General features: G+C 45.8%; 1 protein-coding gene across 3 annotated transcripts in view; it reads right to left on the minus strand.

Annotated features, from left to right (window-relative positions):
• Positions 1-12,640, minus strand: part of SPTBN1 (spectrin beta, non-erythrocytic 1) — a 116,709-nt gene that overhangs the window by 27,175 nt on the left and 76,894 nt on the right. For all 3 annotated transcript variants that reach the window (XM_042021064.1, XM_042021065.1, XM_042021066.1), the window contains 9 exons: positions 11,895-12,082; positions 10,510-10,627; positions 9,078-9,236; positions 8,171-8,473; positions 7,214-7,367; positions 5,677-6,547; positions 5,403-5,537; positions 4,036-4,792; positions 3,616-3,818 (listed from right to left, as the gene is read on the minus strand). In XM_042021064.1, coding sequence (XP_041876998.1) covers positions 3,616-3,818; positions 4,036-4,792; positions 5,403-5,537; positions 5,677-6,547; positions 7,214-7,367; positions 8,171-8,473; positions 9,078-9,236; positions 10,510-10,627; positions 11,895-12,082 — 2,888 coding nt within the window. The remainder of the gene's footprint in view (positions 1-3,615; positions 3,819-4,035; positions 4,793-5,402; positions 5,538-5,676; positions 6,548-7,213; positions 7,368-8,170; positions 8,474-9,077; positions 9,237-10,509; positions 10,628-11,894; positions 12,083-12,640) is intronic.

Here is a 12,640-nt window from a genome sequence, read left to right on the forward strand (position 1 = left end):
AAAACCCTCTACAGGACAACAATTTGCTTCTCTTTGGCCTCAACAGCTGCCTTCAAATAACCAGGCAAGCAACATCTCTACAGGTGTAGTCAAGAAAATGATTTATAGATTGGATGGCACAGAAGACACATGGAACCATCAAAGCAAGAGCCTGGAGTCCAAGCCCAGGTGATCCTGAAGTTTTGACAGAGGGAACACAAAGGAAAAGACAAACTGTGCCTTAGGAAAAACCTCTCTAACGAAGCAAACATCCCCGGGTTTGATTCCACTCTTTCTTGGCTGGCTTTTATATGCCTGGGCAAACACACTACATTACTCAGGTTGTTAAAATGAAGCAAAGAACTCTCTGGGTGATTTTATCAGGCCAATTTCAGAGATTTAAGGCTAGATTACATTACAGACTCATGTACTCTGGAGAGGACAGGAGTTATGCAGTTAAAAGCAGAACTTTCACAGCACTGGAATAGATTTAAGACTAAGTACAGAAGTTCTTCTGTTGAGAAAACCTGAATTTTAAAAAACTAATACAAATATCTCCCATGGAGTGTTGGAAATACTGACTTGAAGGACTTTGAAGGAAACCATGCAGGGATATCAAACAGATGATGCCATAATATAACAAATACGATCTTCGGTGCTTAGAGCTATGTAACTGTAAAAGGTGGCTTTGTTCAAGATGACCTGGAGTGAGACTTGACAGTGAGTTTTCTCTGAAGAACAGGGCTGAACTGTAACAAGGGAGAAGCATTTTGAGGATGGGCACTGCTCGAACAGACAGGAATTCCTGTGTTTTCATCACTGACTTTTTTTTATGGGAATAAAGGACTTTAAGAAGTTATTTAGTCTGTTCTCCTGCTCCAGACTGGCTGTACCTAAATATTATTAACTCCTTGTTCAAATATCCTTAAATCCTTTAAAAGAATTCACACTTAAGCTTGTCAAAGACTGCTTCTTACTAATTTGCTAAAATAGTTTGTGGAAGAAGAATAGTTTGCTCTGCAGACTCCAGTTATTTAGAATGACTTCGGATTCTGTATCACACACGTGACTTCCACCGTAAGTGTAAGATCTGTTCAGCACAAGGAGATGTCTGAGCAAATTAATCCAGAATTTGCCCAGTGTCCCCAAGCTGACTCCCAGCGCCCCCTGAAAATGCTGACAGTGCTGAAAACTGACAAAACCACTTGTGGTTTAACTGTAAGCCTGTGGGTTTCAAAGCCTGTGCAGAAATAATAAATCTTACACGTGGTGTGAATGCAGCTCCCTGCTAGCAATCCTGAGATATATGAAAGGCAGTTTTAGCTTCTTTCATTGCTCCACAAAACGAGGCACTCTCCCTTCTGAATGGACAAGAACAAAACTTACTTCTGTTCTCTGTTGAGCAGAAGGTTGCACAAATACAAAAGTTGATGTAAAACAGGCTCAGATCACAACTTGTGCCAGATCTGCCACTGTCTTTAGACTAAATCTCCCTTGCAGAATTGGAGGCCATGTGTAAGTACACAGACTGGAGCAGTTCCCCAACACTTTTCCAAGAGAAAATGGAGGAGAAAATGCTCCAGAGCAGCAGAAGTCACCCAAGCAGAGACAGCTGCACAGGGAGAATAGCTTCTTCCCCAGCTGGAGAAGCTAGTTAGTGATAGCTGGATGCAAACCCACCTTCTCCTTTCCTCACCCTTACTCCATTGTCCTTATTCCCATGGACTCTTGCCTGTGAGCTGCTCTAAAAGGTTGTGCTGAAGTATTTCTTTCCTATTGCACTTTCCTCCCCCTTGTGCCATCCCGACTGAGATGGGAACCATTCCAGGGCAGAGCCTGTCTGCTACACCAGGGCCAGTGGGGTCTCCTCAGGAACAGCTCAAAAGCACAGCTCCAAAACCTACTCTGAACAATACCAGAAACTACAAAGAGCTCCCTATGGGAAGTACGGAGCCACTGCACATAGTTGTGCTTGTTTGTTTTGGTCCTTTGTTAGACATGCAGGTGGAGCTCAGCTGGGACAGCCACTTTTTGTGAAAGCAAAGAGGCTTCCTTTGCTACCCCTCCCAGTGCATGAAGCCCCAGGGCTTTGTTCTGGAGGCTTATCAGCCCCGCAGACTCAGGGAGCAATCACACAGATTTCCTGGATAGCAGCACACCGGATGCTTTTTGCAGCGCTGGGCATAAATAGCTCTGGAATTGAGGAAATGCTCCGTTCCAGTAGGAACTCCAGCACACGTCCCCCAGGCAGGACAGCAGGGACAATGGAGCACAGAGGAGCAGCTGCACTGGGGTGACAGTCACCAGAGCCTCTGCAGAGCACACAACACAGGCTGAAGCTGTCTCTCCAGCCACCTCAGACAGGGCTGCAAGATGCTGCTGGCCATTTGCTATGATATCCTTGGATGCTTTCTTTTAATATTCCAAAAGCTGCAAAAAGAGGACACCTGACCAGAAGGCCAGGATCAAGCTCTCCTGCTTTCCTAAGCGGATGGGAAAACTTAGAGCAGAGGACCCTCAGAGAGGGTACCTAAGGAAAATCACTGTCCTAGTTGTCCCCTTGATTGCTTTCATATATCTCCTCTTCCTGGCCTTGCAGATTCTCTCTGGGATCTAGAGCCAAGCTGGTGAGAGAGAGAATGGAAACATGGGGTATCCTGGGGGTTCAGTTGTCAGTGGGCTCAGCAGACCTCAGCAAGCTCTGGGAACAGAAAGAGCTGCTTTTCCTGAAGCCATGAGGCACGGCTAAAGTGGTTCCACAGACAGTGGGACATCTCTGCTCAAACTGGAAAGGTCCAACATTTTCTGAACTACTTCAGTTTCTCCTTGGAGATGAAGGCACCTGGAGAACTCTGAGCTTACCAGCTGGGGGGGGATGCAAGTCTGATGGGAGGGTCATCAGTGACATTTCACAGCTCACTGCTGTGTTCTGACACTCACAGTGCCTTGAAAGACTCCACTGTAATCCAAACCAAAAGCAGAAAGAACAACAGCCATCAAAACTGAACATTTAGGTTTCAAAGAAAAAGAAACTTTTAATGTTCTATAGCATCCCTGCCACAGCCAGAGAGAGAAAGCAAAGGACTTGTTCTGGGCTGAAAGACACACTTGTACCAGTGCTTCCTAATCTGATCTCAAAGGGGCCAGACAAGCTGGAAGAGGCGATCAAAGGCAAGCGGATGGGGTGGATGCAATGCCAATTACACCCTTGAAGAGCCACATTCCTTCTCCAGAGGAAGGACAGGAATACGTTATTGTAATTACACCAGCTCAGGGGCACCAGAAGAAACTGAGACTTGTGGAACCAGACACAGCCAACTGCTACAGCTCCCACCAGAGCATCAAGTCTGTTCATACTCCAAGAACTACATGACAACACTCACACAGCCAAATTCTGGGTAGGGAGCTCATTACCTACCAAGCCTCTACAAAGTGGGAGAGGTATTATTTAACTAAGATTAGCTTTGTGCATTCTTGAAACATGACAGTTCCTATTTTTCCACGAGACAAAGAAAACAGTCAGGAACAGACATTTTCTAAGCTGTTACTTTGCCTTTGAATCCTTGTAAAAGGTCGTCTCTCAGAGAACAGAATTAAAGCAGGAACAGCTACATTGTGCCACTTTTCTGCCCTTACCTGTCATCAATGGAGTCCACTTTCTCCTGGATTTTATCAGAGTTAATGTTCCCATCACTAACGAGCCTCCTGCCTGTCTCGACAACTGCATTGATCTTTTCCTCATTGGCATCCATGGTGGTCATGAAGTCCTCCTGCTTTTTAATAGCAGCTTCTGCTCCTTCCAAGGTAGTTGGCATCTCTGTGTGCGCCAGAACATACTCCTGGGATTAAAGAAATCAGAGAGAAAATTGTTACACTCAGGCTATGCTGCTGCTCCAACAACAAACATCTCCCAAGAACAGTTTGAAGTAAAATACAGTTAGAAAAGGGCAATTTGTCTGTTTGTGGCTCTCCTGCCAATAGATTTTGTCTGTTAATTGCTTGCAGTGCACAGTGCCAACCTGTAGAAACGAAGTCAGGTATATCTTGACCACTTGCCTGGTTATTAAGGAAAGCTTCTGCTTGCTTGGTATCTCTGAGAAACAGCTGGTAGGCATGAGACTGGGAAAGGAGATTTTGCCTGTTCTCCCACATTTTGTGCAGCTCATTCCATCCCGTGTCCAAAGCTTGGAGGCGCTGGCGTAGGAACATGTACTGAGCATCAGTTTGCCCTTGCGTCACCATCTCACCCATGTCCCTCATCTTCTGATAATCTTCCTCATAGTTGTTGATTTCATTCTTGATATTCTCATGCTGAGTGAGCAGCTTCTCAGCCTCTGTCAGGGTGTTGGGCATATCTTCGGAGGCGATTGCAGTCTGTGTTCTGGAGAGCCAGGACTGGAAGTCATCCAGATCTCTCAGGAACTGCTGCAGCTTGCTGGCCTCTCCCAGGGACTCTTCCCGGTTCTTCAGGGTGGTCTTCATTTCTTCCCACACATCATTGATCTCTGCAAGCCGTGAAAGGATGGCTTGTGCCTGGTCAGGATGCTCTGATTCCAGCTTCTCCGCCTCCTTTTGCAGGTCACTGAGCTTGGCTTCAATGGCCACCAGGTCCCGTTCCATGCCCGTCAGCTTCCTCTGCAGGGCCATCACTCCAGCCAGGTCGTTACCCAGGTCTTGTGTGGATTCGATCACTTTGGTCTTTTCCCTGATCCAGGATTTGGTTTCATTACATTCAAGATGGTAGTTCTGGATACTCAGAGCAGAGAGCAGAGCATCCTTCTTCCTATCTACCAGTTCTCTGAACTGGCTCCACCTGAAACGTGTGAGGAGAGGAGAGCAGAGAAATTGAGGTTTGTGGGAAAAGGATATGGCAGCATTGCTGAGTGAGCAGCTGCTCCCACCAGCTTGGTAAGCCCTGCTGTAACCCAGCTACTCACGGTTTCCTCAGTCCTTCCCACACCATCAGTATTTCTAGCAAAGCAACCATTAACCCAGCTATGGTGTGTATTAGAATGTGACAAGTACCAGCACACCGGGTATAATTTTTCCTCAAGTGAAAAATTGGCAGTTACACCAACTTTTCACACTCCCTTGGTTCATTCTGAAGCTAAAAAATGAGGGAGTTTACATAAAACTATATTGATTTCTTTTTTATCATAATAATTGTTACAGTCAATTTCCAGCTCTCAGATCAAGGTACTGACACACTCAGGGCCTGATTAAGTCAAGAGCAAAACTCCATCTGATAATCAAATATTTGAAAGGCACTACTCTTTCCTTTTGAAGCTTTAAAGGCCTACCTTGAAGATACTCCAGGTAACAGCATCAGAATATCTTAAAAAAGCATACCTAAGATACACAAATGACCCCACCATACTTGTTCCAGCTGGTGTGATGTTCCTGAGCACGAGGTTTGCACTTACCTTGTGTTGAGTTTATCTTGCTGTGCTTTGATCTTCTCACCGGGGTGGCCACTGTGCATCAGCTGCCTGGCAATCTGGTTCACCACGGCCACGCGGGACGCCTGGTTGTTCATTTCTGGCTCCAAGCTTTCAAACCTGGGATGGGGGAAAACAAACAAACACAAGATCCCTCAAGCATTAGAGAATCTGAGCCACAGGCAAGCTGGGAAAGGCAGCTGGGGTAAAAAAACTTCTACCCAGTATTCCCCAAACTTCCTGGTAAAGGCATTCTCACCTGTGCTGGATCACTTCCAGGTCCTCCAGCTTCTCTGGAATCTGCATATTATTCAGCCACTTCTCCTTTTCGTCGATCCAAAGCTCGCAAGCATCTGCCTCACTGAACATCTTATAGAGAGCAAGGGTATCCTGCAGGGCCTGTTTACGCAGCCGGGTCAGCTCAGCGACCTCTTTGTATCTCTCCTCGATTCCGGACAACCTGCCTTGCACATCTGGGGACCCCGCGTGCTCCTGTGGCAGGGCCTTGGCCTGCTCGTGAAGAGAGTCGATGGTCGGCCGGTAGCTCGCAATCTCCTCAGCCACATCTTTGTGTTTCTTGACCAAGGACTGAGTGGAATATTCATCGTGGCCAACATCATTGCTGGAGACAATCTTGAGGATGTCCAACATCCACGCATCAATATCGTCAGCATCAGCCTGGAACTGGTGAAGGAGAGAGGCTTCCTCCAGCCGCTTCTTCCTAATGGCAGATAACTGCTCCAGGTTAGCCCACTGCTCCCGGATATCCTTAATTCTTTCTCTGATCTTCTCAGACCCAAAATGCTCTTCCGCAATCATGTCTTCACCTTCTTTTATCGCCTGCTGAAAGTGGCCGCTGCGGCCACTCATCTCATCCTCAAACGCCTTGTGTTTACTCAAGAGTCGGACGACACTGGTTAGGTCCTTCCCATAGTCATCAGATGACAGGATCTGTTCCTTCTCCCTGATCCAGCCCTCCTCTTCAGCCATTTCCCAGAAGAATTTCCAGAGGCGCCGGGACTCCTCGAGGCGTGCGCGGCGCTCGGCTGCGAGCTGGCAGAGCTCTTGGTAGCAGAACTCCATGTGAGCCACGCGGTCCCTGATCACCTGCGGGTCGCAGGGCTTGTAACCTGCTCGGACAGAGAACACGCGTTACCACCTGGGCTCACTCACTCCCATCCCCACAGCTGGGGCCTACACGGAGCTCTGAATTCCTGTGTGTTCCAGCTACAAGGTCTACATGAAAGAATCCATAGTTAGTCTCATGAAAGTGAGTGGGAAGTGCTCAAGCTCCACCACACAATAACACAGATCAGAAAATACTATTCTTTCCTAAAGACAAAAAAACCCCAAAAGGAAAGATATTCATGACTGTTTCCAGTGAGGCGAAATTCACCGAATTCAGATTTATACACAACTGCACAAAATGGACGTAATTTACTCTGGTTAACGACACTGGGTTCTAGGGAATTGCTTCCTTTTAGGATAAATTGGGACACCATCTGTGTTGTTTGCATTAGGAACACAGCTATGGGGAACCGTGGCGACCTCTACAAAGCCATGGCAGCTGCTGCTGAGGAGCGTGACATCCCATGCAAGGCACAATGCCACACTCAATTCCTGAGCAGGTTCCTGGACAAGTGAATCATTGACACGCCGAGTACAGAAGACACAAATGGAGCTGGATTCTCTCGTTCTGGTGGGGAGTTTAGCTAACCTATCTTGCAGAACTAATGAGTCTCACAGATAACCTCACAGGTAATTAAGACAAAAGGGGTATGTTGGGTGCTGGTTACCTTCTCCATCGGTGGCAAACTTCTGAGCAGAGGCATTGACTCCTCTCACTCTCTCAGCCTGAATAGCAATGTCAGCTTCCACCAGAGCATGTTTCTGCAGCAGGTCTTCAACTCCCAACAAATGTTTGCCGTAGTCTTGGGACAGCAGAAGCACCTGAACAAAGTGAGAAAGACAAGTAAAACAGGCTGAAGGCCATAAACTGTTTACTTCTTTGGGACTCCAGGCATGGCACTATTATCTGTTGATTCATTAGGTCAGAGAAATTCCAGGCCCCTAAGGACAGCAATTCCAAATGTAGAGACACGGCTGATACAAATTTGAGCCAGTATTTTTGAAATCACCGGCAACCACGAAGAACTTGACTGCCCTTTAATGAGTTCTCAGTCTAGGATGCTGAGAGGCTGAGTTAGCTCAGCAGGGCCAAGGAGCAGCACTCAGCCCAGATGCTGTGAGCTCCTGCAGAGTTACACACAGCTTTCTTTCCTCCAGCAGTTTCCAGGTTCTGCTGGCTGATGGACAAGTCGTGGTCCTTTCCCTTCCCAGATCCCAGGAGAACAGACAGGAAAAAATTCAAGCTTTTTAAAGCAGAGAGGTGAAGAGGTGACTTGTTCCCCATGTAAATCATGATGGAGAGAGATTATTTAATTCACTTTCACCAAATCTGTCATCTTTACCCAAGCACTGTGACCAAAACCTCAAAGGCCTCTGGGCCTTATGAGACAGACATGAAGCTGGAAAGTAGCTTTTTATAGGGGTAAACTTCTTTTTCCTTGCTTGTTTTTAATCTTTATTGTTAACAAATCATCATAAGGAATTCGTTCACTACTCTTGAATGTGTATCATCTGGGTCTGTCTACTAAATCAGAGGGGCAAAATGAATCTTAAAACTTGACAGAAGAGGACACATACGCCTCTGAGGAATATTTGCTCTGTGTTCTCAAAGGGCTTCCACCCACCTTCATTTCATCCATCCAGTCCATAATGTACAGCATTTCCTGGAAAATCTTCTGCAGCCCAAGGTTCATCTCGAGCCGCTGTCTCCGTGCCCGGAGCAGCTCCAGGAGATACTCCCACAGGCGGATAACATTGTCCTTCCTCGCAGTGATGCGTTTGATGTCGTGGTAGTTTTCAGTCTCGAGCTCCTTGGCCACCGCCACCACGGCCTGGACCCGCTCCTCGTACGCCGCAATGTCTGTCTCGATGGCCTCGTGCTTCTTCGTGGCAGCCTCCACTGCTGGGAGGTCAAAGCCAAAATTGTCCTGCAAAGACAGAGGCACTTCTTCAGGAACAGCTGCTGAGGACAGAAGTCCCACTGCTCAACCTCTGTCATCAGTTCTGACTCAGCAAAACACACTTGTTAGCAAATCTGGGATCTCAAAACGCTCCCAGGAGTCTTCTTCAATAAAATAAGAGATACCTCTGATAATAAAGAGCCACCGATAAAATCAGAGATATTATTCACCGCCTTTGGGGGAAGAATCATGTGGCCATCAGGATTAGGTTGGGGCTAATCTAATATTATCATCTCTAATATTAAACAATAAAATTAATTCCTGGGCTAATTTCACTGAACTCACCAAAATATTCAGATAAAGAAAATGTTGACTGTGGGTAGCTATTTCCTCATCAAATCTCCCGACCACAGGCTGGTAGGTTCGAGGAAGGGAATCCCAAATGTATAAAAGAGAGGATGTACAGTACATAGACATACAGAGTAACTAAATACAATAAATAAATACACACATACATAGATGCAGTAAAATACGAGGCACAGGGAAGAAAATGTTCTCCTTGCAAGAACTGCATCCTGTAATTACTCATGGGAACCATTTTAGTCACCCAGACAATTTCTGAGAGCAGCACCTGAGAAACGAGACGTTGATTTTCACTCAGCCAAGTTTCTCTCATAGCTGCCTTGCGATCGAATCTCCGTGCAAGTTGTTCCAGTTTCTCTTGTCTGATGAGCTCATTTCGCAGTGCCAGTTCTCTTTCATGTTCAGCTTTTTCCAGTCTTTCCCAGGCCTGAAGACGTGGAGGAAAAACACACGGCTTCTAAACATACATTCTTACAAGATTATGACAAATCCCATCTCCTTTGCATGAAATCAGGGCTGAAGTCACTACAGGCAACTTTCACCAAACTGGCTCAATTATTTATAAGCCAATAAATCCAGTTCGCACTGGCTGGCCTTACACTTTGTTTGCTAATATAAGCACATGATTTAAAATCTGGTCTCAATTTAGTCAGTCGTTTTGTGAGCAAGTCATTTACCTCACATGCATTTTCTCTGGTCCTTTCTTACACCTCTTCCCAATGAAGCCTAAGGAAACCACCTGGCTTGAATGTGTAAGAAAGTGTTTATTTAAAAAAATAAAATCTCCTGAGTGCTACTCCCAAACAAGCAGATTCTATCTTCCTCCTTTAGGAAATGGGAATTAGAAATTCATGGCCTCTCACCTCTAAAATCAACATAAAATTGTTGTTCTTTATTACACCTTGGAAAAGAAAACAACTGCAGAATTTGGTTACTTCTGGTGCTTACAAGTCCTTTCTTCCCCCAAGCCAGAAGTTATTCACATGCACGGCACTAATATTACAAAAATCAGAAGTCTTAGCAGCATGTTGAAAGTCAGCTAATCACCCTTCAGATCTTGCAGACAAAAAAAATACCCTCAATTAAACACAAACTAAATCTAAATCCGAACAGATGTGAAACTGCATGAAACATGACTATTTTGGGCATTCCTCCTGCAACCAGGAGAGCTGAGCAGTTTGCTGCTCCCTGGGATGAGGCCACAGACACCCACAACAGCTGGTCTGGGAATGCCAAGCATGATCAAACACAAAGAAGGAAGCTGCCAGGCTGAAGCTGTTTGTTACCCTTGAGAGAGCCTGTCAGCTCTGCCTAGCTCTGCCCTGCCCTGCCAGCTGCAGCAGCAGAGAACAGGCTGCAGGACCCCAGAGGGATCCACTATGCCCAGGCAGGGCACTGGGAGGTGAAGGGGAGGGCACAGCACCTACTGCTGCTGCCTTCTGCCACTTCTCTCCAACAGCCAGGACCATGAGGGGCAAGGCAGAGCTGGCAGCCCCAGGAGCAGAAGCTCCTACAGATGCTGAGGACACCCAGGGCCTGGCCCAGGGCAGTGAGTCCGAGCGATAGGAAAAGGTCACCCCACCTCACCCATCCCTTACAGCCCCCACATCAAGGCTGGAGATCACAAATGTTTTTCTGCCCAGTTTTCTGAGAGAGAATAGCAGTATTTCGAGTCACAGGGGAGGAGCTGCTCAGTTTACCTTATTAATGTCAGAGATGAGTTTGCCCTCCCTCGGCATGTACACTTTCTGATTGTTGGCTCTCATTTTGCTTTGGATGGTAAAAAGCAGCACTTCCAGGTTCCCTTTTTCTGTAAATCTAAACAAAATTTTTCAGGATAATTGAGTTACAATCAAACTTTCATTATTGCTAAGGTATAATCATAGAATCATGTACTGACAGAATGGTTTGGGTTGGAAAGGACTTTAAAGCCATTCCAGTTCCAACCCCTGCCAGGGCAAGGTCACCTTCCACTGTCCCAGGTTGCTCCCAGCCCTGTCCCACCCAGACTGGAACTCTTCCAGGAATGGGGCAGCCACAGTTTCTCTGGGCAACTTGTGCCAGGGCGTCCTCACCCTCATAGGGAAGCAATTCTATAAAATATTGAATATAGTTGACTACAATAAACTATAATAAAGCACTTGTTCAAAATGTTGACATGACGAATGGAGCATTCACATAAACACCTCCATCTTGTGTGGAAGCTGGGAGCAATGAAAATAGCCCACACTTCCCCTGGAGCCAGTTGGGGCAGACAGCAAAAGCAACTTCACAGAAGTCAGCTGTCTGAGTGTTTGAATTCAAACCCCTTGGGGGTCAAGAAAAGGCTTTTTTTTTAATTCTAGTACATGCACTGTCCTAGTTTACTCCATCAGCACAAGAAATGGAAATTTTATTTAAAGCCCACTGCAGTCAATAAACTCTTCCCACTGTTTTCCCTGTGTTGTACGCCTGGGAAATAAACAAACTTCATGGGCATTAGGGAATAGTCTGCAATTTTAGAAGATGTCTGCATCCTGTGTAATGCTTTGGGTTGTGATTATTATCCATTAGAACTCGTATTAGACAAAAATAATAAACAGATCTGATATCACGATGCTAAAAGAGGCTTTCCAGAAACAAGTTGCCCAGTTTTGCTTGTATCAGTTTGAGTAAGCAGAGCTGTTTGACAAAGCCAGACATACTTCCTCTTCATGTGGGATAAGCAGTAGGGATCTTTTAATAGCAGCTTTTGGTATTATCCACTGCTATTAAAAGCACGAGTGGTGACATTACTGTACTACCACGGTATGCTATTACCACTCATATGATAAGACAGGCATCCCAGGGCAGGGACAGCTTCCACGACTCCAAGATCCTTTTCTCATTGCTGCTGTTATTTGCACATTGAGCAGCACAAAGCGAACGGGCCCCGAGTAATATCGAAAAGTGCCAATCAGGAATATGAGAATTGGGCTTGTTCAGGAAAATAAATTCTTAAGTCACAATTAAAATTACTTGGATGAGTTAGTTTTTAAAAAAAATCAATGAGTGACTAAGCCAAACAAGAGCACTGACTGTTGTGTTAAGCTGAGATTAAACTCACTTGGGTGGTTTCTCCACTGTGCGGTAAGTGTTGAACGCCTGCAGCTGCTGCTGCACCCCAACCAGGGAGTTGGCAAATTTGCGATTGTTGAGGATGATAATGGTTTGCTCAATCCACTCCAGCAGGTCAGAAGCCAGGGACTCGTATTTTTCTATCATTTTCTCTGTTTCAATGGCATTGTCAAGCACCTGCAACAGCAGCACAACACACATGAGTCACAAGGGCAGTACTCTTCAGTCATTTAAATCCAACAGGCCACATAAAAGGAACTGCTGGGAGACTTGAGTTGTGAATCAGAGCATTCACTGCCGGGATCCCTGAGGAATGAGAGCTCAGCATTTCCAGCGCTGAATTCCCAAGATCCCACAGCAATAGGGGGGCAGAGATGAGGCTCACACAAGGATTCATAATCAGCCTGCCCAGCTGTAAGGATGGGGGCAATGTCGCCAAAGGACAGAGAATGAGTGCACATGTTTTAAATGAGAGACTTTTCCAGAGGAGACAGAGGGCCCAGAGGGTGAGGAGCAGTTAATGAGAAAGGAAAAGTAGCCATGATGCAAAATTAACAAGGAAAAATAAAACACCAGCCAAGTGTTCTCTAATGTGAGGCAGCTGGAAATTAACTACTTCTCAGAGTCACATGGGAATATTTAACATTCAAAACATGTTCAAAAGCAAAAAGATAAAAATTACCACAGAGTGGACTCTTAAAAAACAACCAAGAGGAAAAAGAAAATCAGAAATAT

This window comes from Corvus kubaryi, unplaced genomic scaffold (genome assembly GCF_017639235.1).
Source record: "Corvus kubaryi isolate FWS band 111438036 unplaced genomic scaffold, C.kubaryi_AGA036_p1.0 37103, whole genome shotgun sequence".
NCBI classification, from domain to species: domain Eukaryota; kingdom Metazoa; phylum Chordata; class Aves; order Passeriformes; family Corvidae; genus Corvus; species Corvus kubaryi.